The 27,717-nt window shown below is 38.9% G+C and overlaps 2 protein-coding genes across 3 annotated transcripts; both read right to left on the bottom strand.

Moving 5' to 3' along the window:
• Positions 1-635: 635 nt before the first annotated feature.
• Positions 636-27,179, bottom strand: LOC133470362 (palmdelphin-like). Of its 2 annotated transcripts, XM_061758671.1 has the most exons (8): positions 27,031-27,179; positions 24,671-24,740; positions 22,597-22,677; positions 21,040-21,170; positions 19,949-20,063; positions 3,383-5,516; positions 3,218-3,306; positions 636-3,065 (listed from the first exon to the last, which is right to left on the bottom strand). In XM_061758671.1, the coding sequence occupies exons 2-8, from the start codon at positions 24,713-24,715 to the stop codon at positions 2,982-2,984; spliced, it is 2,679 nt and encodes an 892-aa protein (XP_061614655.1). In that variant the 5' UTR covers positions 24,716-24,740; positions 27,031-27,179; the 3' UTR covers positions 636-2,981. The 2 variants fall into 2 exon arrangements, with proteins under 2 accessions (XP_061614655.1, XP_061614656.1); XM_061758672.1 differs by lacking the exons at positions 19,949-20,063; positions 21,040-21,170; positions 22,597-22,677; positions 24,671-24,740; positions 27,031-27,179 and adding an exon at positions 9,667-9,726.
• On the bottom strand, positions 10,197-14,789 carry LOC133470363 (palmdelphin-like). The gene is made up of 2 exons (XM_061758673.1): positions 14,698-14,789; positions 10,197-13,352 (listed from the first exon to the last, which is right to left on the bottom strand). Exon 2 carries the CDS (start codon positions 13,339-13,341, stop codon positions 12,232-12,234), a length of 1,110 nt encoding a protein of 369 aa, XP_061614657.1. The 5' UTR covers positions 13,342-13,352; positions 14,698-14,789; the 3' UTR covers positions 10,197-12,231.
• Positions 27,180-27,717: the final 538 nt, after the last annotated feature.

The following is a 27,717-nucleotide window of genomic DNA, read 5'->3' on the forward strand; positions in this document are numbered from 1 at the left end:
CTCATATACTGTTATTACATACAGTATACACAACACATTGATGATTAACCAGTTTTGAAATCAGAAGCCTATAAAAACATGTTTTTCAACTATTACATTTCTTTTCAAAGGGGAATTGGTAACAAAAAATTGCTTGCAAATATCTCAATGGTATTACACCAAAACACAATGAGAAATTTTGATTTGCTTTCGCGGGCTGGATCTGGCCCCCGGCCCGCCAGTTTGAAACCTGTGCGATAGGCGATAATAGACATCGCCAACGTTGTGGCTAACAGCACTCGGACACTGAACTATTACAAACCAATTTTTGCCCTCTTTTTTTTTTAAATGTGAAAAAAGGTGGATTAAAAAAATACAGTACTGATTCTGAAATAAATACCATTAAATATGTAATCCCAGCCTTTAAAGGGATGCATGTTGTCAATCTTGTTTATTTGCCAAGATGGTATTACTTGTTTGATCTCATTTACAGGATCTGCCAAATAAACATCTAAGAGAATAAATCTCAAGGAAAGGCTAGAGACCCCACCGCTCGTGAAGAAAATATGTTATCAATATGCTGTCTCCCTAAAGATACAATTCAGTCCTTTGACATTGAACCCATCTGAGCATGTTCTGGATCAAATAAAACCACCTGATTTTACAATATTTTATTGTTGCACAAATGGCTCACTTGCATGGGCAATATTGAGAATTTCCAAGCATTACCCAGTAAAAACCTTAACAGGAAACGTTAAAAGAATGTCAAAACATCAGTAAGATAGATACAGTGCTTAAACAATGAATCAACATGATATGTAAAACAACACTGGAAGTTGACTCTAAGGCCAAGAAACACCAAGCTTGCGTTTTTTTTCAGGCTGTTGGAAAATGCTTTCTTACAACATGAGCAAAAATTAGTCGATTGTATATACTGTATACCTCAGCTTCACTGTAGCTGAATAAAAAGTTAAAGGGGACATATTATGAAAATGTAACTTTTTAATTGCTTGGATGCAAACTGTTACGTCTCTGAATGCCTGCGCATCAAGTGTGAAATTCACCAAGAAAGTAAATCATTTGTTTCGGGAAATCTGCTTGACAGTGAATCGTTCTTGATTTCACCAGATTGTGACATGACAGTGGGGCTAATTTACATAGTTTCTCGGCCCACAAAAACATAAGCAGAGCTGCAATGAGTCAGTGTATGCCGGAAGACCAAATTACGGTTGGTTTCTGGCACAAACTTGATCGCTCAGTGTAGTTATTGATGAGGTAGGGCTATTTATGTTTGGTGACAAGCCCATTTCATTGACCACATACACAGATCACCACATTAATTGACAAGTGTAAGTCAGGAGCTGGACAAAAAAAAAAAAAAACAGGTCCTTGGGGTATTTTGACAAAAGAATGTCACAGATGTTATTAAAACACTGGGGTAATGTTTTAAATCATGCAAAATAAATGCATAATATGTCTCCTTTAAGTGCTTTTTAGTTGAGCTCTTCTATCATTGAATAATTTATATAAATATAATATATACATCATTTTATATATTAATTCATTGGCATTTAAAAAATAATAAAAAACGACATCATGGCACATATAAGCAAATCCTTTGTAACAATCTTTTTTTTTTTTTTTTTTTTTTTTATGCCACCCAGCTCACTGGATGGGTGGTCATACGTCGCGAACTGGCATAATAATTGATACACGCAGAATGTGGCATTTTCCCGATTAGCATATATGATAGTAACTGCAAAATATGTCAATAAATATGTTTCACACTTAAGGTCTCAACAGTGGTTTAGCAAAGACTGAATTCAACAATACATTTGTCTTACATTCACACACATTTCAGCAAAAACTCTTACGTGAATGGTTCGTTTGGTCATAGTACAAAAGCATGACAATGCTGCAATAGTTATTGGCTGTTTGAACAATTACTCATAGGAAAAGGATTACGTTGCGCAGTAAGGGTCCAAATTCAGAGCCAAGCTTTCCCCAAATTTCATTCCGGAGCTGTCATGTATTCTGTTGCAAAACATTATGCTACCCTTCATCAATCATTTTCTTCTAACACAAATTAGTTCCTCAAGAAAGAATGATCAGAACTCCTTTTTTTTTTGCCTGCTAGTCTTCAGTCATTTTCTACTGAGTATCCTGTTCTCGGTCGCGGGTAAGTTGAAGTCTATTCAAGCTGATTTGGGGCAAGAGAACAAATACTCTCTGGACTGGTTGCTAGTCAGTCTCAGGGGACCAACATTAGCAAGAGGGTTTCCCCTTTATGTTCTATCTTTGGCTGAAGTTTGAAATTCCTTTTTATACCCAAGGCTCTGGATTATTTTTTTTCCCTTCTACACTAAATCGTCTTTTCATCTTCAGATTGAAGCTGATGTATAATTGCAGTGGAAAGCAAATACAATCGTTAAACAATATACAAATGCAAAAGGTTATGAGTAATGTCTCCTTCATTCCTTCCTTTGATACTCGCTATGTTGCTCTACTTTTATAAATGATATGGACAAAAGTATTAGAACACCTGGGGCAATAAAAGTATTACTTTGGTGCCTTCTTGTGGCATCTTGGTGCCAAGGAACTATGTTGAAGTGCATTGAGACGCTTCATTTCGACAAAAATAGTGCTTTGCACCCATCCTATGGCAAGCAGAGGCAATTATAAACCTATTTAAGGAGGGCGTCAGTTACTTGCATTACTTGAACTAATTTAGCTTTCGATTTTCCCTCGATTTGACTTTTAAATCTATTGCACATCCTTACTCAAACCATACTTTGTCCATTGTATGATTGCTTAAGCACTCTGAAGAGTTATTTCCAGCAGAATACAGCCACAAACATTTTTAACTATTGCATTTTTTTTCCCAGCCCAAAGCAATACTGAAACATTGATTTGATATCACAAAATCAGATGAATATTGGCAACACGGCATCTTATTTTGTTTTACACATAGAATTAATAATGTATGTCTTCTCATTTCCTTGTTAGGCATTTTTAGTGAACTCGCCTGCCTCCCAGCGCAGAGCCATGGCACTCTTGCGTCTTCCCGCGGTGTAGATGTCTGGAAACTGAGAAAGACAAATCCTGTTTTTTCCTAAATCTATTTTCATTTAGTAATTATTAAGCTAATTTGTTCTACAAAACCACCAAGTTGGGTTGTGCAATCATGATAATGTAATGACAAAAATACTAATAAATGGAAGTAGTTGTTCGATCTTACTCTGTGGTCGCAGGATAAAGTCGAACGATCCATCTTGGGGGTTTTCATTGGTGATGATGGCGAGGACTTGCACTTCAATGGCAAACAAGCTAAAAAAAAAAAAGCTCATCAGTGAATGTAAAGCAGCATTACCATTCTTGATAATTTATAGAAATATAGGCATACCTGGATTATCCAATGACAAAGTACCCAAGTTGTTTGACAGCATCCTTTTATCACTGAACCTGCCTTTGCCATAAAGATTTGCCCTCTCTTTTCTCAGCTCTTCCTCTCTTTGCTTCACCATTTGTATCTCCTCATCCACCAGCGACATTGTGCTTCTTGAACGGAGCTTGAAAAAGGGGTTGCTCATGAACATTTTCTCCTGGGGCTCACAGGCTTTGTTGAGCGAGAACTCTGAGGCACTGCGAATAATCAGATTGGAAGTCTCTAAAATGATAAGATTAGAGCTGCTGTCCTCAGAGCACCATTCGCCATGCCTGGGATTGGAATTGAAATCACTACTTGAGTCAAGAATGATAACATTTGTTGGGGACATTTCATTTTTTGATGGTTCCTTTGTGGGAGATGAGGTGATGATGAATGACGGCGTCAGCGGAGTGCTTATGGATCTCGGGATTCCTTGTGATGGGGTGCTAAACTGAGTGTCTGCAGACTTGCCCATACAGGACAGACCCCTCTCCTTTCTGAATTTCTCTTCTCTTTCCATTGATATGCGAATCTCCCTTTCAACTGGTGTTTCAAAGTCATCATTAGGAGATCTGTAGCTGGAATCGTCCAAGCCAGAATCTTCTGAGCATGGGCTGAATTGAGTGTTTGTGTAATCCCCAACCAGAGTCAGGTTTTCCAGGTCCTGGGATTTCCTGTTTGTTCTTTCGATGTTTCGGACCGGTGTGTACATGCAACTGTGGCTGCAATGGAAATTGGGCAGCCTGGTTGCAGGTATGAGAACCTTGTTTTTGGTTTGTTCTTCCATTGCCCGCCACTGTTTACGAGCCAACTGGAAGTCAACATGCTCTGTGCTAACGTTCTCACTCGCTGTCTCTTGTATCACGCAGAAGTCTTTGGGTAGCTTCCTGTTTGGATCTGACATCTTGTTCTGGGAGTATTGTTCTTGAGTGCTGTAATTATTACTGTCATCTTTCCCATTTTCATTTTCATCTTCAGAGATTTTGGACAGACCTTGAAGGCTCAACGAGATACATTTACCATCTTGTGGTGGTATAGAACAAGACATGGTATCTGACTCTTCTAGCAGTTCTTCTATTTCTGGAACGTTAAGTTGGACTTCGTCATAGTGATCGTTATCTGGTTCTTCTGAGTCGATCACTTCAACTTTCTGCACAAAGAGCTCCTGTGCGCTTAACTGAAGGCTGTCCAAATAGGAGTCGTCATCTTCTTTGTTTATCGAAGAGGAAAATATTGTTCTCCATTTTTCATCTGTCTCACTATCAGAGGAAGCAGCTGCAACTTCAACTCTTAGGCATTCTTCGACTTCATCAGGGTCAAAATAACGGCAGGATTCGCTTGATATATCTGACAAAGCATCTTCTCTAATGTTCTGCTCTAGCATGAATTCCTCGGGAATGGGTGGTTCACAAACATTTCCAGGGACTTCAGGGTCCCCCTCTTCATCTAACTCCAAAGTGTGATAGTCATCATTGCAAAAATTGGGTTCCTCTTCTTCATCCAGGTATAATTGTAGATCCATAGATTGCTCTGGGTATGTGTCTGGCTCTACCTCTGATGTTTCTTGTGTTTCAACGAGCCTCATTGGGTCCAAGTCTTTCTGTAGTGCACAATGCTGTTCTAAATCCTGCTCTTGTTCCATTGTTCCCTGTGTCTTACAATGAGCCTCGTTTTCATAAACACTTTCAGCACTTGAGAGTGTGTCAGACACAGAAGAAGTGATGGATTCATTTCTTTTAAGCTCGTCACGTCCTTCCTCAAATGGTACAGCTTCCTTTTCCTCATGGATCGGTATGTCATTGCAAACGCCGGTCTCAGGGCAGGCGGGCAACACACTGGCTGCTCTGGTTACCAGGTCAGTTGAGAAGTTGCTAGAACTCGACCCGTCGTTGAAATCTGATTGATCTGCATGAATACTAATTTGCTCGCTATCAATATTGAAATTGATTTCCATCTCGGTTAAATCGGCCACAGTGACCTCCCCACTGCTGTTCATCTCCAGTTCTGATCGCTCAGTGGTTTCCATAGTGACAAAGTCGTGATTGTCTGAACTGCTGCAACCTTTGTTCAGTTCTTGGCCATCTGATCCTTCAGTCTCTGAAGTAGCTCTCTGAATAAATTAAGAAAGAAATGTTTTGGTATTAAATGAAGTGAGTTAGCCACTGTTATGCACATTTTATGCAATCCCGTCTTTGTCCTTTGGGCCACACTCTGGAGCAGAATTCATACAAAAATACAAATTACAGTAAGTCTATTTCAATACTGCATGAAATTTCACTTTAACATAATGTACAGCATGTGTTAGAACACATTGTCCTTTTTCGGAAACTCTCGAATATGGTATTTGGAATGCAAACACTGTGTAAGGGGAAAACTTTCTGTACAACCTTGGGAATTGTTTTTTTTTTACATGAGTCTTTCCATATGAAAGCTTTGTGCCAAGCAGAGAAACATTTCTGATGTATCTGTGGTGGGGATGGAGGTGTTTGTTTGTGCGTGTGTGTGTATGGGTGCATGTGTGGGGGTGTGCAATGAGGAAAGAGGGATGCTGCTGCAGTGTTTTCATTTCATTGAAGTGGGTGATCTGCCGAAAGACCAAATGGATCACAAGCTTTAAGGCAGCACAATTTGATGCATTACACGTCTTTCTTATGTAAGAGTCGGACTGTGTCTGCCTCCCACACATTGTCAGAGGGTCACAGTGGATGTATTCTAAAACACTCATTATTCGTTACTGTCGTTCTTTAGGATTTCAAAGTTGGATTTTTAAGGTGTATTTTGCCACATTGCAACTTCCCATTTTAATTGCAGTTACACTGTTTTAAACTTACAAAATGGTCAAGTTAAGTTCTAGCCAAACACAATCCACCAGCGCTTGAATTTTCCCTCTGGGGTTCAACAAACGGTTATCTTTGGCACTCTAGTTTCGCCTCACACTACAAAAACACGAATGCTCGCTTTATCGAAGATTCTTAATTGGTGTGAATATAAGCGTGAATGGTTGTCTATTTGTGCCTTGTAATTTTTCACCTTTGGCCCAAAGCTCCAGCTCTGCTTCAACCCTGAACAGGATTAGTGCTAGAAAACGGACGAATAGATGAATTGGCCATCCACGCTTGTTGCATGCTTCGTACAAGATTTTCAAGGTAATGCTTGTTCCTTACAGTATATTAACAGATTTTCCCTGCATGACAGCACACAGAACACAGCATGTTTGTGGCAGTTTGTTTCAATTGAGACAGTTTAAATGAACCAGCTCCCCAATCTGTGCTTCTAAATTTAGCACACTTCATGAGTTTCCTTTTTTTGTGTGCCAGTTAATCACAGGGCAAATATAGACAAACAACCATTCAAGCTCTCACACTCACACTTGCACACATAAAGGCGTGAACTCGACATGTTTTATTGTAACATCAAGTCTGGATGAGAAGGTTTTAGCTTCAAATAATAAAAAATATAAAAGTGCACTCTTTTATTTGGTTAATTTTTTTTTTTTAGCTTCCGAAAGGACAGTGATAGCCCACCAGAATTACATGATTAGAAAATAATGTTGTATGCTCTAATTCATGTAACATGTGACATTGGTCTGAGTTTTTAAGAGCCTTGACATGACCCATATATAAACATGCAGACAAAAAATAGAGGGAAAAACAGGAGAACCACATACAGTAAGTAGTGACAGTCAGAGTAAATGTTAAACAGATAGCACAACTGATTTACAAAATTCTTAATGGTTATGTATGATTGAAACAGACATTACTCAACTCGACTCAATCATAAAGTGCAGAGCAACCGATTTTGCTGTCTGAAATGTATTTGTATTGTGGCATGAAAAAAAATAGTCTTAGCAATTAGTTATTTTTTCATCAAACTGGTCATTCCCTCTCACAGATGAAGAAAGTTTGAAATGTCTTCCAGTGACACATAACACAACAAAACAACCTACAAGGACACATGCGTGTAACAGACTGAGTAGCCATGGTAACCATGGGCAGTGACACTCACTGCACTTCTCATCTGCCACCTCCTCCACCACCCACTCACCAACTCATCAGTGGACTGAGGAGTAATGCTGTGGTCAGGCTGCGATCAAAATTCTGCACTTTTAAATGATGAAGACAAGAGCTGTGTTATTCTTTTTTTCCTTGAGAGCGTCAAGACAGCCAAATAAAACACTCCTTACAAGTGTTTTTCTTTGCCATGCAAAGTCCCTCACCAACAAGTTGGATGTAGCTGCAGATGGCAACAAACAAAATCATCGGGGACAGTTGCATTGTGTGAATCACAGAGCTGGCATCCCAGACGAGGCTATTGAAGGAACATGCCATTTAACACCGACCGCCCCCGGAGACTGGTCTCCAATCTGGCAGACAAGGGACTTTGCAACTGACACGGAATTCTAGACTTCCTGTCGAGTCACAACCCAGTGTTCGAGTGGGTCCCCATAGGAAAATGTATTTGGTATCCTTGATAAATAAGAATTTGAGTGCCTTCGTTTGCGTCAGCGGTTATGCAGCGCAATTATTATTACGCGACCTCATTTTATATACTTGTCGATTCTTTTTTTAATCATTAAAATTTGGCTGGGTTCTTAACAACACCATTCTCTGCGGTATGTCAAATTCAGAAGACATTTAGTTTCACTTTACAGCGTCTATTTTTTTGGTACTGATGCAAACTGAGGACGCAGCGTATTCACATGAACTAAGTCGACCTAAGTAACTTTGTATTTATCACTCATCTCAAGTGAAACATAACCACATCAACCAATGTTAAATTGTGTCCAGCCCAGTGGTTCTCAAAGCTTTCACACCAAGTACCACCTAAAGAAGTATGTCACTCTCCAACACCAACACAACACAATATGAAGATTAACACTGGACTTAAATGTATACAATTAAAAAACGGTAACGAATGATTCAATTAAAACGTAATGCACATAAACGTTACATAAAATTTTTACCTATACAAGTATAAAAACAAGCAGATCTTAAAGATTAAATGCAAATGTGTTTTACTTAGGCAGTGATTGCAGCAAAAGCAAAAGCCATCAGGTACTGTTATGCCCTTGCATGTTTATATTCATGCTCGACTGTGGTATGTTTTCATTAAATAACCCTCAACTCCCAATTAATTCCAATGGAAACGTTCTAAATTTCGAAAATTTCACAGCTTCACCTCCTCTGGAAATTTACCGAAAACCTTCCGTAAACCTTCCCCAGAGTTGACTGATTAAAGAATTAAAGAATAGATTTAAATGACAGTACATCACCAGGGATTGTGTAGACATGGATTCAATGTCCTGCTTTCTGCTCCTCCAAATTGAGGAGGAACCGTTGTAAAGACAAAACCCCAGCGAGCAAGATCTCTCAAAAGCCACTTTGAGTATTCTACCACAGCTTGACAGAAATTGTGCTCCCATAATGTGTTTGAAGTAAGTAAGCTGCACAGCGTCAAAGAAGATAGGACGAAGTATCACCACTGCTGAGAAAACTAAATTAGAAGTCTGTAGTTCGCATTGTCTCAGTTGAAGCTGCTGTTATAACGCAGGAAGGAATAGACCAAGGAGCAGTTTATATCCTAAAAAAAAAATGACACATTGTCAATTTTTTTGTTGTCTCATTTTTCAATTCCACCAAACATTATATTACAAAATATGACTCCCCCTTCCATTGGTAGAATTAACAGTATTTTAATATATACCAAAGTAGAAATCGTAATACAGTGTAGCATATTTCCTTATTTGGCAATGATACATTCTCTAACAGGAGGCACTACTGATAGCGGAACGTGATGAATTTCATTTAAAAAAGACCTGAGGAAATGTACCTCCTTTTGTCCTAAAATGTATCCACAATGTAATTGAAATATCTGAAAACAATTGTTTTCCCACGTAAAATAGGATATAGTTCTTACAATGCAGTAGTGGTTGAGTAACATAACAAAACATATTGTAGTCACCAAAATGAAAAATAGCAAAATGAGATTATGATCTGAAAAGTAGCAATGTTATATCTTTAATTTACTGCATTTTTCACCTCACTCTATATGCAGTCATTGCAGAAAACACTCCAAGATTCCCCTCACACATGCAGCTTGCGACAGAACACGGTCAAGTCTATCTGCAAGCCTCGATGCTGGGAGGCTTTTCCAAATCTGGCTCCCCCCGCTACACACTGGCTACTCTTACACAACATAAAATCCTCCCAAACTTTTTTTTTTTTTTTTTTTTTTAATTGCGTGTGTGTTAATGGACCTACCTGAGACAGAGTAGCAGGCTCATGCACAAGAAGGCTCTGTTTCTAAGAGCAGCCTCAATCTAACAGTTCTGCCTGGCTTCTGCAGTCACTGATTGGATGGTTGGTGAAAGGGGTGTAAAAAAGGCGACCAATACTCGGGCTTCCATTGATGAACACAAGGAAAAGAAGATTCCATTTTGTGCTCTCACACACACGCGCGGAGCAAACTCCTCAGAGGAACCAACTGCCTCTTAAAAAAATGGATGACATCACTGCTACAAAATCTAATCATTTAATCAATAACAATCCAGGGTATTATTGTAATTTGAAAAGATGTTACATGTGTACATATACAACAATTTTGAACTTTATTCCTACAAGATGTTCCGAAAACAGTTGGTACTGAGGCAACCATTACCCGACATTGGGAAATGTAGATTGAATCATCAACATAGCTTGGACACAGAGATATTTGCTTCTCTGTTAAAAATGTATATGGGCACATTTGTAAAACCCCGGCAGATGCAGTCAAGAAGGACCACCTCCCCCCAAAAAAACAAACCAGGAGGATGGATGGGCAAGTATATCTTTTATTTATCTAATAATGAATTGATACAAACATCCAAGGTACAATTACAAGCAAATTAATTGATTGACAAAATGATCAGACCTAAAGGATATGACAGGTTGGGCTCAGCAATCCTTCAGAATTTCCACTGACAATAAAGTTATGTATTTATTTGTATTTAACTACATGTGGCAAAAGCCAAATATATGTCAACAAAGTGGAAATGCACTGCCACTGCCCGATGGAGTTAACCAACATGCAAACTAATCATATGCAAATTTTGCTGTTGTGACAATGTTGATGATGATTTGACACTTCTGAAGTACTTTTTTTTTTTTTTTTTTAATGTCTTCAGACTGTCGTGACAAATGGCACAACATGGACAAAGAAATTGCACTATCGTTATATTTCTTTTTGCTTTAATGTCTTTTTGGAGGAGAGGTTATAGCACTCTCGAACCGGGAGCACTTTAAAGTCGAAAGATTTGGATGCACTGCGAATGCTTTTGACCACTAACCTTTTCAGGATTTGTTTTTTTATTGTAAGAAATTCCACTTATATAACTGTATCCTCGACACTAGTATTAGAATTGAGATGTCACCTCGATCTCCGCACCCTCCTCCATGTTTTTCATTATGCAACAAAAATACAAAAAGGAAAGGTAAAAAATCAAGGACAAAGGTTTTGCATGAAAAACTGAAAAATTGAGCTGTGTGTTCTCCAGTCCATTATCGTTAGTGTTTAAATGTTTGATCTGATATTTACACATTGATGTAATTCGTCGTACCTATTTCATGGATGTTATTAGCGGTCTATTGCAAAATGCAAAAACTGAACATTCCCTCACATATTGGGGGAGATCAGGATAAAGGTACATATTAAGGGATTTATTTTGCTACCCTTTGTGGTGAATGAAACAGTCCACTTTGTCACTGAATAAAAATGTCGCACCCCACTCCTTCGCAATTTCTATACCAGTGATTCACAAAGTGTGGCACTAGTATCACAGGTGGTACGCTGGATCTCTTTAGTGGTGCACGCAAGAATCAATGCAGTTCTGTTGTGTGTAAGTTTTTGTACCATGCATTTTTTTACATGACTGTTATGTGCAATACATTTTTATTGACTCATTACGTCATTTCTTTTATACTCCTATATTTAAGCAAAGTGTTAATCTGTTTAATGTGCTTAATGTTACAGTGGCTTACAATATCGTAAAGTATAATTTTTTTGTTTTTAAGTGAATCTCGCTCTTTATTTTACTTAAACCGAGTGCCAGCAGCCTAGAATAATGAGAAGAATTATTTGAGCTGATTGTTGTCAATAAAGGTTTTAAATTGGCTGAACTGAGTCTGACTGATGCACACATCAAAATTGGATACGTATAACTAACTATAAATTATACTGATCTAAAATGACAATAACAACACTTTGTCATTAAAAGCAGAGAGAAGCATAAATAGGAGACTCATGCTCCTATATGTAGTGTTTAAAAATGTTAAAACATAACACTGTACATAGAGTATACAAACAACCGCAACTGTAAAAAAAAAAAGAAAATAATAAATCAAAGTATCAGAATGTGCTGTCTGATATCTCATCATACCGAATAATGATGACTGAAGACAACAGTTTGAAATGGGAAATTCATGAACGTGATCCCCCAATGGCTTGGCTGCGTTCATTTGTTTGATAAAGCTTCAGTTTATGCAGATGAGGCCTGCAGAAATGCAATATATAGTCAATATTGGACTATTCATTCAGTATTATAAACATGTTACCATTTGTACACATTGATACGCTCTACAGTTTTATCTCCGCACTCCACAGTTGGACTAACTTGTTTGGCATATTGATATGAAAATGTGGTTTACTCAGTGGTCAGGGCCAGCGAGGAAAAAGTGTCTTTTAATAACTTTCAATTTGTTTAAAATGTGCAGGAAGGGGTACACTGTACACAGTAATACTAATAGAATTTCAATGGTGATTGTTAGTAAACGCACAAATTGCATGTAACTTTAAAGTGGCTCTTTGTTTCCTGACTTGTGGATGAATGTTGGCCTGTGGAGTCCTAAATGCTTCCAGGTTGCGACGGCATCTTCGCTAATATATTTGCACCCTGTGACGAAACCTTTTGCCAGTTCAGGTTGGAACACTTTGCTCTTGTATCCTTCCGGGTGGAATGAGAGGAACTCCCCATTGTTTTTATTTACAATATAATTGACTTCATCATCATCATCATCATCATCATCATCATCATCACTGCACCCTACTGTCACCAGTTCTGCTTGGAAGTCTACATCTTCCTCATCCAAGGCATTCTCATAGCCCATAAAAATCATGGTGACAGCTGTCAATTCCAGCTGTCCGGGTTGCTTGTTGAAAACGTTTGTCGAGGCAAAATTCTCTGCTTTGATATCTGTTTTTGTTTTGTCTGAGCTCTCGATCAAAGAATCAACTTGGTATTTCTGGCCAGTCTCTGAAGACCTGCCGCCATCTATGCCTCTGCGAACAAGCCGTAATGGTGTCGACTTCTCTTCAGGCCTGACTTTGATTGTGACAAGGGGTGTCTTGCTATAACTGTTCATGTGGTTTTTATTGTCAAGACCTTGTACACTTTGGGCACTAAATTGAAGTGAACAAATCTGTGGGATAAGAGGTTTGGATGTGCCTTGAATGTGCTCATTGGATTCTCTCATTTCCTCTCCATTTAGGGACTGGGCATGGCTATTTGGTTCTGTTTGTTCTTGAGTAAGCTGGGTGGATTCTATAGCAGGCTGTGAAGGGCTTTGGCATGTTGTAAGCATTTGGTTCTGTGCTTTATTTGATGTCTTTGGTCTGCTCGTTCCAAAGTAAGCAGCTGAGTAGACAGGTTGATGGTACAGCAGATCATGAGGTACATTCTCATCCGTGGCTTGTCGTAGAAGTTCTTCTACCTGTTTGGGTGACATTTCACCATCTACACCGGGGTAAAGTGTGCCTCCGTCAGGGTCCAAAGCATATATGGATTTGCGTCCGTCATCGTACAGCTTTAAGCCCCTCTTCTGGATGTTCTCTGGGGTAATGGTTGCTGTAGAGACCACTTGACTTTTTCCTGTTCTTTTATCATGCTCCACACTGATCTCCATTGCAAATGTTGCTGGGAAGCAAAAAAATAAATAAAATAAGGGTCTTAGCCTTCTTTTTTTTTTTTTAACTTGCAATGCAGTGGTGCCTTGAGATACAAGTCGCCCGACGAATGATTTTTTTCAAAATACGAGGCGTTGTTCGGCCCATTTTTTGCTTTGACTGGCGGCCAACAATTTGAGAAATGAGTGCTGTACGGTAGCAGTGACTTCAACTCACTTGAAGCATCAATTTGGAAGATAGTGAACAATTCTTCCCAAAAAGAAAAAGCATGGATAGTAACAGCATTATAACCCTTTCAGCAACGGATATTTGAATATAAATAGCGCAGCAACACATGATGAGATAATAAGAACAAAACTCACAGGCATATACGGTATTCTTTATCCTCTGTGAGCAACGACTAATATTACTACAGGCTCACTGAGGAGCTGAGACGTTTCCATGTATATCCATATGTCTGTATTATACTGCCCCCCAGTGGCCGAGGCGCACACACCAGGAGGAGCAGCACAATGCCCATTGAATTGAAGCAAAAAATTGGGCAAAACCTGCTTTATTTCTTTAAATTCTATTTAATTATGTTATTACTGTATGTTTTTAGAAAGCACGATATTATAGTGTGCTATTTATCTCATTAAAAAGCCATTATAAACTTTTTCTTTTTTCTTTTTTGAGAGGTCGGAACAGATTAATGGCATTTCCATTTCAATGGAGAAACTTGATTTGAGATTTGAGTGTTTTGAGCGTCGTCACCGAATGAATTAAACTCGTATCTCAAGGCACCCCTCTATATTCAGTAAATATAGATAAAAATTTTGTTCTCATATTAAAAAAAAAAAAAAAAAAAGAGATCCATGTTTGAATCAAAGGAACACTGACGAAAAGATATCTCATATATTCTGATTTCTCAAAATCCAGGGTCAAATCTCCATTGGAACATATCTTTGACGGGTTGGCATGTTCTCCCAGTGCTTGCATAGTTATTTTATTTTTTGGGGGTTGGGGGAGGGGAGGGGTACTCCAGTTTCCTCCAAGTTCCCCAACATATGCTTCCAAGGTTAACTGAAGACCCTAAATTGCCCATAGGTGTGAATGTGAGGGTGAATGGTTGTCTATCAGTGCCCTGTGATGGATTGGTGACTAGTCCTGGTTCTAGTCTAGGTTCCAGCTGGGCTAGGCTACCTACTGTATGAACCTAAATAAACTTAAGCGATCTAGAAAATGGATGTATGGCTAACATTTCAAGTTACAGCATAAAATTGATCCAAAATATGAATACTATCTGCTAGGTCATTAAGTCAGGATGTATTACTCTCGTACATGTATGACATCTGTGACTGTTTTTGGTTCTTTACCACTTTTTTGACTCAGATGTTTTGGTGATGTCCTTGGGGAAAGTAATGGAATTTGTTGGGGCCGTAATGAAGAATGGTTGGTCGTATCTGAGAAACAAAAAATGAAATTAACATCTCAAAATGATTAAATGACTTGAAAGAAGCCATTAAGTAAATGTATTTGACTGCATGGCCGTACTATAAAGACTTCAAATTCATATCGCAATCGGAAAATCATGAGGTGTTGTTTTTTTGTTGCCGTTTGTTGTTGTTGTTGTTTTAGTTATTAGGATTATGCAATAAATATATACATTTATGTGCATAATTTACACATTTTAAACCGTAGTTAACAAAACAAGAGCAATTTAAATCCGTTAACACAAAGACTATTATAAGCCAGTTTTCCAAATTGAACACAGAATGTCTCTTTCAATGAATAGTGCTATGTCAAAATTCTTATTCAAACCATTCATGAAAAACATCGCTAGTACTTAGTAGAACACCCTGCTGTTGTTATGATCTGCTGCAAACTTGATGCAAAGCCAGAGACCAACACCTGCCAGCGTTGTAACCCCAACCTAACTCCCGAAAGTTCTTTATGCCCAAACTCAAACACAGAGCACTACTGACCTACAAGAACAAGAAAGGTCAGCTTTTGCACGCTAAAAACGTCTCATTAAGCCAAACAAACTTGAGAGTCTGTCCTGCGGCGTGATGGAAAAACAACTAAAAACTTCTCCTCTGTAGGAGGGAGACTGAAGCATGTGCTGTAAAATGTGCTTTTGTGATGCCCTGGAATTGCTTTAAAGATTTCAACATGTGATGGGCAAAATGGATTCAGTCAAGTATCAGGAAAGCCTTTCCGAAAATATATTGCTGTCTACTAAGAAGCTGAATCTTCTTTGCCATTGCGTCTCTCTGGAATTATCCTATACCATATTTAATTCCCTGGTTTCTTTCAGTTCTGGTCGGTTCATTGTTGATGTTGTAAATCATCTGTCGTCACGTCTTGTTTCCCTAGTCCTGTCATCTTTTTGTGGTGGTTAGTTTTTTGTTCCCTGGTGTTTCTTTGCATTTATATTGTGGACTTTGTTAATTTAGATTTTTGCCTCCATGATCCTTGTTTGCCTTTTTTTGCACGTTAAATTAAAATGACTTTTTTGAGCTCTCTGCACTCCTGCCTATTGCTTTCGTGCACTCGGGTCCACCTAGTTGCATCCAACCTGAAAACTTGACATAATGAACCAAGCAGGATTGAAAGAAACCTGGGAACTAAATACAAGCAAACTCACGAGACAACGAGGAATACCTGGACAAGACACGAGTGGCTGGAGGGAGCTGATAGGTTGACACAGGGTAGAGGGCTGACGAGAACCAAACGATCACACAAGACATGAACAACATGGGACACAGGAAAACGTGAAACAAAACAAAATATAATCTAAACTAAAACACCAACCATGACAGGAAGATTCTTAAATTGCCATCACAATCGCTTGATTTGAACCAAAATGGAAAATCTCGTTTGACAAAAGTCCTCAGGCTTAATGTTAGCATATATTGTAAAACACCAAAGGTGGGCTAATGCAAATTACCATTGGTGTTGCGGTAGTTAGACGAGGCGTGCCAGAACGTTTCCACTATTCATTGTAAGCAAGGTTTTGTGTTCAATTTATATCACCTCAAGAAACTTCATGATTTTACCAATTTTTATCACTTCATGGAGACTCCACTGAGCATTCTAGTTGGTGTTTCCTTTCACCACAAGGTTAGCACATTTACTGAGAAAATAATTTTCTGGATTACCCTAATAGTACACAGTTTACACACGTGCATGTACAAAACCCCCAGCAAATACCGTAATGATCAAATGAATGATCAGTCATTGTTAAACACTATGTGCAATAAATCCGAATCATGCTGTTAGTCATTTTACAAAATTATTAATTATTCAAGAACAATTGTTTACATATTAGTGAGTAGCTGATGGATATATTGAGCTTGTATACTGTAATGTTTGTATGATACAATATGACACGTTTTATATTTTGTTAAAACCCACACTTGCTATATTGGGTACTAACAAACCAATCACACCACAAAAAAAATCAACAGAAGTAATATGTTTACCTGTGTGGAAATCCGCATTTAACCCCTAAATTTGAAGACAAAATACTTGAATATAAAAATGATGAGGAAAATAAGCAGTCAACATCACAGGAGTACTAAGAGTCCATTAAAAAGGATTTTTGTGCAAAACAACACTGTGGCTGTGTAAAAGTGAACGTCGGTTGTTGCACTCTCGTTAAATCTAAACATACAACCTTCAGAAAATAAATCATGCATACGTTAGTCATTGTTCACTACACACCCACCATGTAAGTACATGATGAACCTGCTACTAACTAAATACACCGTTTTAGTAAGTAATATATATAACAGAGAAAATCACATGCAGTATGAGTAGAGTGAAAAATCTATATACAAAATTGTTGGTACCCATTATAGAAAGAAAAATCCACACCGATGACTGGAATGTACAACACTCTCCAGAATCATGGCTAAGTTTGTCAGCACACACTGACCCTGACACTCAAACTTGGGGGCACAACATAGTAACAGTAACTAAAACAGTTTACGCTTTAGAGACTGTCCCCCGGATGCACGAATCTACTCAATTCAATGCATTCAATAAAACCTGTCAAATCACGAGTGGATCAAGCGCGAGTTTGAATTTGTAATTAGTGCAGATAAAATAATTATTGTGAGTGACTTTGACAATCATTTAGTTGGGTTCTCTGAGGCAGTAGATGGAGCCATCGACATGCACTCATAACCACACTTTCATCCTTGCCGATCTCCTCTGATCCTACTCGTCGTATTGCTTAGAGTTTGTCAATATTTGTAAATCAGTCATGCCGTCCCGCAGGGGTCCATGCCTGGACCACCCTCTGTTGAGTTCCACTGTTATGCAGATGACTATTTATCAAATAAAAATAATGAAACCAATCCTTTATCCAAACTTCAGGCCATAAAAAATAAAAAAAAAATACAAAAAAAATATCAAGAATTGGATGACCGACAAGTTCTTGCTTCTGAATTCAGATAAAACTGCAATTATATTCCTTGGCACCTAGAACCTGAGAGGCAAGATATTTATCAGTGAACTCCCACATACAGAAAATGTAAAGGACAGCATTTTTTTCCACTTGTGCAACATAAATAATTCTGACTTCTTGCCGTTAGCTGATACAGAAAAACCTAGTGCATGCTTTTGTGGATTATTTTAACTCTCAGGCTGCTCCAGCAAGTCTCTAAAGAGTCTCCTCTGATCCAAAATGCTGCACTCCGAGTGCGTACTAAAAAGAGGAGATATTTCTACAGTCCCATCTTCACCACACGGGTACCCTGTAAAATTTAGAATTTTAATGAAAACTTACCAATAAAGCAAGAAATGGACAAGCTCTGTCATACCTTTAAGAGTTTGTGATGCCTTATCAAACTGTAAAAGTTCACATTTACTTGTGGTTCCCAGAATCTGTAAAAGTGAAATCAAACAAATCAAAGCAATCCCTGATTTTTCTTCATTGTTACTTTTCTCAGTTTCAGGTTATTGCACTGACAATTGTCATTTTGTCTTTATCTAACTGAAGGGTACCAACATTTGTTCCCTGTATACATATGTATAGGTATCGCGCTTCACTGAGATAGACTTCAGTTATGACAAGCCTCATTTTTCCAGTTGTGGAGATGCTATCCCAGACCGTCACACTGCCTCCACCGAAAGCTATTATTCAGTAAAGCAGTCAGCATCTGGTCTCAACAATACACCACACCTCGTGAATAAAAACATGCAATCAAAGATGATAGGACATGCATTTTAAGGGTGAGCTCATCCTAGGTAATTTGTGCCGTGCTTGGACACACAGTGTGAGTCCTCTAATCTGCGATCAGGTTTACGACACTTTCCCTCCCCTGGCATGCATGGAACAAGTGGGCCAGTGCCCTACTCTGTTATACAGTTACTATCTGCACGAGTTTTCCCTGCCAGTTCATCATCAAAACTGGTAGGGCAGTTTGAATATCATAAACAAACTGAGCAAAATAATGCACAAAGTCCCAAAAGTCCACTCACTAAACAGAGCACGCACCTCTGTATCAGTAGCTAGTTAAGTGACAGCTGGCACCGTCAGCAATGGTTGCTCATATTTGTGATAAAAAAATGTCTGTGCACTTTTATAGATAATTACAAGCTGTCATTTACACGTTATAATCCATTGTTCAATCGGTTTCTGAATACAATTATCAATTTCCATCCAATATGCAGATATACGAAAAACCCTGGGAGTTTTAAAAATGATTATTTCCAACTGTGAACAGGATTTGGAGAGTAGGGGCACATTTACAACAGCAAATAAGTAAAAATATAAATATTTTTGTCTTTTTTTGGTCATCTTTCGTGGACAGACAACCATGCTGTCCAACCAATCCTCAATCACACAGACCTGCAAAAACCACAAAACATTGGAATGCGCATGCCAGGCACATACAGTAGTTGGCGACAGCACTGTGAAGAAATACTATCAGCGTTTGGATCATCTCTTTGTCTTCCCAGAGAAAACGGACTTTTGGATACCCATTGTCACCAATATGTCACCTGTGAACCAACGCATATGTGCGGTTTAGCATTTGCAAATTTGTGGATTTTTTGGGGTAACATATCCTCTGTTATTCGGAGCGGTTCACTGTATGTGGATGAAGGGGTCATTTATACGACATTGTTTAGGTTTTTAGATAGGAAGGATAACGCAATCATTTCAACTTCTATTTTAAGACTCATTTTCAAAAGATGATTCATTATCAGATACAAATCCTTGTATAGCGGCACGGTGGCCGACTGGTTAGAGCGTCAGCCTCACAGTTCTGTTCATAGTTCGGTCAACCAGCTAAATCTGTGGTTATTTTGTTTTTAACGGTTTTATCATAATCCAGCGTATGTCATTTACAACCTTGAAATACAATGTTTTCTGTCACAGAGCTCCTATAGTGTATAAAGAAACATGACAGGAACAATAAATGATCAATGACTAAAGTGATTAATTATTAAATGCTAATGGTTTGTTAGAATTCACATCATGTTATTGCCCGGGGTAAAAAATGCTAATCATAACTTTCTGTTAAAATTCCACTGCAGTAAAAGCACCAAGAAAGCAAAAGCAAACAAGCTAGCAATCAATAACATGGCTGTATTATTTTGCTTTTTCAGCCTTACCTTGATAATGTCCTCAGGTGTCCTCTCGACTTCTTTTAATCGCTTCAGAACAAATTCCTCATTCGCAGAGATGTTGAGCTCCTCTGTTTCTAAGGCCTTGATCTCTTTTTCTATCCTAATGAATAAAACATAAATGGTTTTAGGAGCAGCCCACAAGAAAATACTTTTTTTGTTTTGGTCTTTTATTGTCTCAGACCAAACTCCCTGTTTTTGTTTGTTTGTATTTGTTACGAGCCTTATAGCTATACAAAGATTTCCCAATTACTCTTGCTCAGGTTTCGTATAAAAGTTGAAAGTGACAGGACAAGGACAAGATGAGTTATCTTCAAAATTATCTTTGAACTATATAAGTCATTTTTTTACATAATAGTGCTTTCACATGAGCTGAAAGTATTGTTTGTTGAAAACGCTGGAGAAACCCTTCTTCGCAAGGGTGGAAATATCAGATGCACTGCATCAAAAGCAAACACGGTTTTATTTTCGTAACATGGGTCATCCACAAATGTTTATTCAAGCTCTATTATACAAAGAAGAAGCCATGTACAGTATTTTCCAGATAACAACAGCAAGCCATTTGATCTGGGCCACATCTCAAGGGGGTGGGTGGGAGTGGGGCAAAGGCTTTGACAGTCTGGGTGAAGAAGTTGCTTATTAAGCCTTTTGTTCTGCATTTGTTGGGCATTTCTTTCCAGATAGGACAGGGTAGAACAGTGAAATGTTCAGGGTGCTGATGTTTTTGGCCTTCCTTTGAGGTCAGCCAGATGTTTTCTTTTCTTCTATTGCCCATGGTTCCCGCAACTCTAAGTACTCAGTTCCGGCAGCGCTCATGACACTCCCACAACCAAGCTTGATTGCAGGCAACCCACTTGTCTTTGTATTCTTCACCTGGTTGATGCTACATACGCTTGGCACAATCTGAACCAAATAAGGTTCTCTTGGTCTCATCAGACCACAGGATATGCTTCCAGTCATCCATATCCTTAGTCTGCTTGCTTGTATTCTGCAAACTGTTTGCAGAACCAACCTATCACACCACACACTTAATGATCTCTTATGTCGTCAGGCACAAGTCGAGGGAGCAGTGATGTTACCTGTCGATGTTGCTCTGCAGTTGATCACTCTGTTGCTGTTCATCTTGAGCCTGAAGCCTCATTGCCTCCTGCTCCTCCTCTGATTGCTGACTCAAACCATCCATAAGCCATTGCTCCCTCAGGGTCTTCTTCTGTCAATTACATGAAACGTACATAGAAACATCAGTACACCAAAGTAAAAATTGAAGAAAATATGGACGTACAGCGAATCCCCCAATATTTGTCGTTTGGTTTTATGAAATTGCCTCTTTTCAATATTTTTTTGGGAACCTATCCTCCCTTATTGGCTGAAAAACTTGCTTATTGACTGTCTTTGTGCTCAGGCCAAAGCCATGTCTGATATAAAAATATTGCTGTGATGCCATCTTGTGGCATCTACGTGCTAAGCACCGATGTTTGAACTAAGGGGAGAACCTTCATTGATCCAGGCCAGTGCTTTGTTGAATAGACAGTACCATTAGTAATTACTATTAGTGTCAATTACTTGTGAATTTTCGCTATTCGCGGCAGGACTCGGCTGATGTCCACCGCAAAGAGCCGGGGTTCATTGTTTTCACACATTTAGAGCTAAAACAGCCTTCGTTCAAAGCTTTCTCGTAATGTATCTGCGGGAAATTTTAATCCAAAATTTCTGTGGTCAGACACTGACGTTTTACTTCTCAATAATAGGGAAAACAGGCCTCGCTTTAACTGTACCCACACATTTGGAAGCATAGATTTGTTTTAGATTGGTTGATATGCTGAAGAACCATTCCGGAAAAATCGAAGTGTCGATCCCAACTGTTACTAAAATGAATGCTCAGGTGAAAGGAGCACACAGAAATTGACGTATAAACATTGAACAGTTTAATAATCAGTGCCCTTCAACAGTAAAATTATCATGATCATAGACAGTTAAGGGTTTTAACTGCAGTAAACCAACCACTTAGACCAGATGGAACGTCAATAGCAGCTAAAAGCTAATAATGACACTGGTATTGGTAGTAAAGAGAGCAAATATACAGTGGGTCTATTGTACATTTTAACAGTTATGTTTTTGAGGGGCGGCACGGTGGACGACTGGTTCGAGCGTCAACCTCACAGTTCTGAGGACCCGGGTTCAATCCCGGGCCCCGCCTGTGTGGAGTTGGCATGTTCTCCCCGTGCCTGCGTGGGTTTTCTCCGGGCACTCCGGTTTCCTCCCACATGCCAAAAACATGCATTGATTGGAGACTCTAAATTGCCTGTAGGTGTGAATGTGAGTGCGGATGGTTGTTTGTTTCTATGTGCCCTGAGATTGGCTGGCAACCAGTTCAGGGTGTACCCCGCCTTCTGCCCGATGATAGCTGGGATAGGCTCCAGCACGCCTGCGACCCTAGTGAAGAGAAGCGGCTCAGAAAATGGATGGATGGAGGGCTAATTTCAAATACAAAATTAGCAGCATTCTCCTTCAAAACATCAACTACATTCCACAAAAGTGGAAGTCAGTGTATCTCGTGTTCAATATTCAAGTATTGCTAAAAAAAATTCATCAATAAGTACCAGATGTGTTGGCTTCTCATTATCATGAAAAATTACCTTTATGTATTGGAGTTTGAGTTTTTCTTCCTCTATCTGTCTTCTTTTCTTGGCAATGTATTCCTGGATTCTCCTTTTGTCCTGTTGAGGAAATTCAAACATGTTTACACCTGTTGTGCTCTTGGCAGGTCAATGTCTTCAACCTTGAGGTGACAGCTGAAAACTGACTGCCATAAATAACCAAAAAGTAGCACAGACGTTATGCCCTCACCCACATCTACCTTTAGTGTGTTCCCACATTGGGATTTCAGCCCCTAAACTGTTAATGCGATTAAAATAAGGCCTGTTTGTGTCAGCGATGCATAGGATGTTGGTGGAATATTGTAGCCTGAAATTAGCTCCCAGATCCAGGATCAGTGTGGCACTAGCGCAAGTGAAAGGAGATCTCTTTAATTTCGTCTCCTGGTATTTATAGACCTGTCTGACATTCACTGTATCAAAGAGACCGTTGTCTGTGACCAATGATGGCGAAACCATGAAAATCCTGAAAGTCTCCGATCATGAGTATTTTCTTAACAGGTAGATTCACTTCTCTCATAAAAATTGAAAGTATTTCAATTTGATGCGTACCTGGTTTGTCAGCCACAGCTCAAGTATAAGTGTGCTTAAAAATTTACTACACAGTTATGAGTCTTTGTTGTGTTATGTTGTGTGTGAATATTTCTTTCTGATTTGTGACAAATGATAAATTGGACGGATTTTCAGTGGACTTTGTTGATACTATAATCAGAGATCAGATTTTTTGATCCACTAATTTCTGTAATTTGTTATCATTCTTAATGTGTCTTACAAGATTTGCCATCTGCAATCACAAAGACATTAAGATGAATCTGTGATGTTTTACTCTCAACAGCGCAGTTACTATATAACTGCTCCATTTTGACATTGTTCCGATCGAAGGATTGGGATTTGTATGTTTGTGTGTGTTTTTTAAATAAAAAATCTTTCACTCATTTTAATATTATAATACAAGGGCAAATATAATTAAAAGGCTAAAAAAATAACATCTATTTCCTTCTTTGTGGCAAATGGGTAAAGAACGAATCCATGCAATTTTGCCAAGGATCTAAATAAAAGTACAGCTTCAGGAATTTTTGAGTATTTTCATCAATAGAGAATCACTGATGGTGTAGTAGTTCACTGATGGAACTACTGGAGAAATTCCCACCAAATTATCCTTTGAACGTGAGTACGAATGGTTGTCTGTTTCTGTATGTGCTCTGTAATTGACTGATGACCAGCCTATCCAGGATGTAGTCTGCCTTTCACCCAAAGTCAACTGGGAAAGGCCCCACGTCTACAGGTCCAGGAACAGAATAAGCTGTATCAAAATTGGATACAGAAATGAATGATGGCACCACCCATCTGTTCAACATCCTTCATAAAAACAGAAAATAGCCCACAACAGACCAGACAATCACATTTTCTATCCATCCATCCACTTTCCATTCGCACTCACATTCACACCTACGGGCAATTTAGAGTCGTCAATTAACCTACCATGCATGTTTTTGGGATGTGGGAGGAAACCGAAGTGCCCGGAGAAAACCCACACATGCAAACTCCACACAGGCGGGACCGGGGATTGAACCGCGGACCTCAGAACTGTGAGGCAGACGGTCTAACCTGTTGGTCACCGTGCCACCTTCACATTTTCTAGTTAGTACTATTCAAATTACATATGGTAATTCCAGCATTGCTAAAACAGCAAATCAAATTGCAGCGTAAGACTTTGCACAGAACTGCATAATTACATTGCAATATACTGTAAGACTGACTTTCATTACTGTAGAATGTAGCTTCAGGGAAAAAAAAAATTCTTGGAAAAAACTGTGTCCCTTTCCCTACCAGGGAAATGTTCTGCATGTCCCTAAAGCGTATTCTACCTTTTAGAAGGCACACCCACATGTAGCTTATTTTTAGTTCTCATTTCCTGGCCGCACCACCAATACTCGCTGTTTTATAAACCATACATCTGTTACACTGGAGTGTATTAGATGAAAAGTATAAAGCAAAAACAAAAACAAAACAAAAAGAAACACAGTATATGTATACGTATGTTCAGTGTCTTTACCGTGATAGCCTGCAGACGTTCTTTTAGCAGGTTTCTTTCCTCCATGATGGGCTTCAAAACGATGATTTATCTGGAAGAGAATATCAAATTATGTTTAAATTATCCAGGTCAGTCCTTCGCTGAACTCCAGATTAGAGAAAGTGTTGTTGGCCATTGCGGAGCAGGTTGGGCAAATAACCTATGTTTGCTGAATGAACAAGGTGCCTCTGTTGTCGACAGAAACACAGAGCTCATCATGGGCTTTCCCAGGTGAATCCACCCTGGGATTAGACATCGGCCCAAGTGGAGATCTCTTTTTAGGTGAGACAGATGACCTCTGCGAAATCTCCAGGCATGGACGGACTACATGCAGAAAACTTTCACAACTATTTTAGGACAGGACTTTCTTGACGTTTTCAAGGAATCTTTTACAATGGGAACTACTTCAGCCTTGGTGTCGCCGTGCTATGCTCTTTCTACTACGAGAGAAAGAAGATCTCACGTTGCTTAAGAACTGGAGACCTATGGCTCTTTTATGCATGGACTATAAAATACTCTCAAAGATTTTAGCTAACAGAGTGCAGGTTTTTATTGAAACTTTTATTGGGGCCAAGAAATCGCCCAGCATTCCAGACAGATCCAGATTGTATAATTTGTTTTTGCTGAGAAATATTTTTGAGATCTGCAGGTTGTACAACAGCCAAAAAAGCGTGTTGCTGTCTTTGCTTCACAGACTTTTAATGTTGGGGGGAACTTTATGTCCAAGGTGAAACTTTTGTAAAAGGAGATAGATAGATAGATAGATAGATAGATAGATAGATAGATAGATAGATAGATAGATAGATAGATAGATAGATAGATAGATAGATAGATAGATAGATAGATAGATAGATAGATAGATAGATAGACAGACAGACAGATAGAGAAAAGCTGATGGAGGGCAGAGAGAAGAATAAAAGGGAATTGTAGTTGTTGTTGCTCGTAAAGGTCATGGCGCTGCTTGCTTGTGCACCTGTTGGCACCATGGTAGTTTGATCCAACATGCTAAAAATACTGAGGCTCCAAGGCTAACAGTGCGTCTATACTGGCTATGAGAGAATGTCAGCCGGTTGTAGCAAGTTGGAATAAAAACATAAAATACCAATCGATCATACCAACAGCACATTTGGCAAAATGTACAAAGTATGAAGATTTGGAATTGCGAATTGTTTGTTCTGTAAGCGTGATGCAAACCAATTAAGTGTACCGATTAATTACATACTCCTCCTTTTGTAATCTGTGAAGAAAGTTTGAGTAAAGATTAGGTAATTTTATCTCTGGCTGACCTGTCGGTGATCTTAGGCAGACTCCGATACATGTGACATGACCCCAATACCTCACTGTCTGCCTTGCCATTCAGACAAGGTCCTCCTTATTTGTAATCTCTGCTGTCGCCTCCTTAATCTGATCTGTGATGGATTAACTGCTCACACATTAGCTGTCTTGACCAACATGTTTTTCCGTGGTTCTCTTTAGGTACTATAGCTTCCCATGTTACAGGTTTGGCATGCAGTGTTCCAGTAATGTCACGATGGATCCCAAATTAATCTTGAATGCAGTCCTTACAGGAAAACAAGATATTTGAGACTCAACTTTCTCCATTGCATTTTGGAGCGATTACACATACCTGAATTGTTCATTTAAAGAGACTCTGGACTATTGATGCAACAATGATTTCATCGATGGTATAGTCAAAACATACTGACTTAAAGCAGCAGGATTCAAACATTGGTTCACATTATGTATCTAAAACTAATTAGAATTGATTCATTTCCTTCACATGATCAATCATTCATTGAATACAAGCACACAGATTATTAACACAATTTCCTGTGTCGGACGGAGGTGTGCAGACAAAAAACAAAAAAAAAACAAGATTGTCTACATCTTATGTGGAGATACGAGTGGTTGATACAATCAAGACGCATACTGTAAATACAGTATTAATACCTGGTCATGCTGTTAAATTCCTAATGCGTGTGCTGAAATGTTGGTTTGACTGGATGTTGGGAAGTGAATGGTGCTGGACAACGCTAGTGTATGCACATACTCTGTGTACCAAGATGAATACATCCAATAAGAAACTTCTGTCTCTTTGTAAAATATTGTGGCCATAGGTCAGGGAGACGATGGCTAGCGTGTGTGCGCGCGTGCGCATGTGTGTTCGCAGGTGATTGCAAGTAGTAACTGAGTCAGAATCCTGTTGAGAGGCCACCAACTGAAAATATTAGACAAAAGACCTCTATACGTACATATTTGCGCACCAGTATTTTCTCTTTAAACGTCATTCTTAACTGTAATTTATGCAGCCAATAGTAGCAATAATTGTGAGGTTTACTCACCTAGTGTATTGCGTCTTTCAGCCGATGGATCACAGAGTGTGTGTTAAAGAAGTCACTCTTTAAAGCATATCCAACATCATTACAGTGCTTGGGATTGTGTTGAGGAGATTGTGTAGGCTGAGAGATTCAGGCAGCCAGGAAGACAACCCCACCTCTCCCTCTCTCCCTCTCTCACACACTCTCTCTCCCTCACTCTTTCTTTCTCTCTCCCGAAAATGGACCTGGACCTAACCAACTAGTTATATCCAGAATTACAGTAAATATTACGAATTCCATCTGCCGTTTACTTAATTATAAACCATAACCCAGTCAAAAACTGTAAAAAAACAAACCAAAAAAAAAAAGCTTTTTGTGTTCTGCTTTTGAAATACTGTCCCACTTTCCAGCATTACAGGGATAGATTTCTGTTACCATAGCAACATTACCCACTCAAATTTGTACAAGATTACAAGCCAGTGCATGGAGAAGGAACTGGCTCAAGCTGTTTGTCTTCAGAATGGCATTCCTTGATGTGATATATAATATGGACATACATTCCTTCAATGTGTCAGACATTTTGAAAACATACAGAACTGCATTCTTTTATGCGCATGTCTATGGTCAAATTTTGTTCAAAAAGATTTCATTTACCTGCCCCACACACATACAGACTGATTTTGAATTTTCAAATTACTAACTGGTGTAGGA

The sequence above is a fragment of the Phyllopteryx taeniolatus genome, chromosome 20 (genome assembly GCF_024500385.1).
Source record: "Phyllopteryx taeniolatus isolate TA_2022b chromosome 20, UOR_Ptae_1.2, whole genome shotgun sequence".
NCBI classification, from domain to species: domain Eukaryota; kingdom Metazoa; phylum Chordata; class Actinopteri; order Syngnathiformes; family Syngnathidae; genus Phyllopteryx; species Phyllopteryx taeniolatus.

Excerpts from the sequence above, each read along its gene's own strand:
- LOC133470362 (XM_061758671.1), bottom strand. The coding sequence starts at position 24,715 with ATGGAGGAAAGAAACCTGCTAAAAGAACGTCTGCAGGCTATCACG. Across the intron at positions 20,064-21,039 it reads CTGCAGAGCAACATCGACAG|GATAGAAAAAGAGATCAAGG; the intron begins GTAACATCACTG and ends TTTATTCATTAG. Across the intron at positions 5,517-19,948 it reads CACCTGAGGACATTATCAAG|AGAGCTACTTCAGAGACTGA; the intron begins GTAAGGCTGAAA and ends TAATTTATTCAG.
- LOC133470363 (XM_061758673.1), bottom strand. The coding sequence starts at position 13,341 with ATGGAGATCAGTGTGGAGCATGATAAAAGAACAGGAAAAAGTCAAGTG.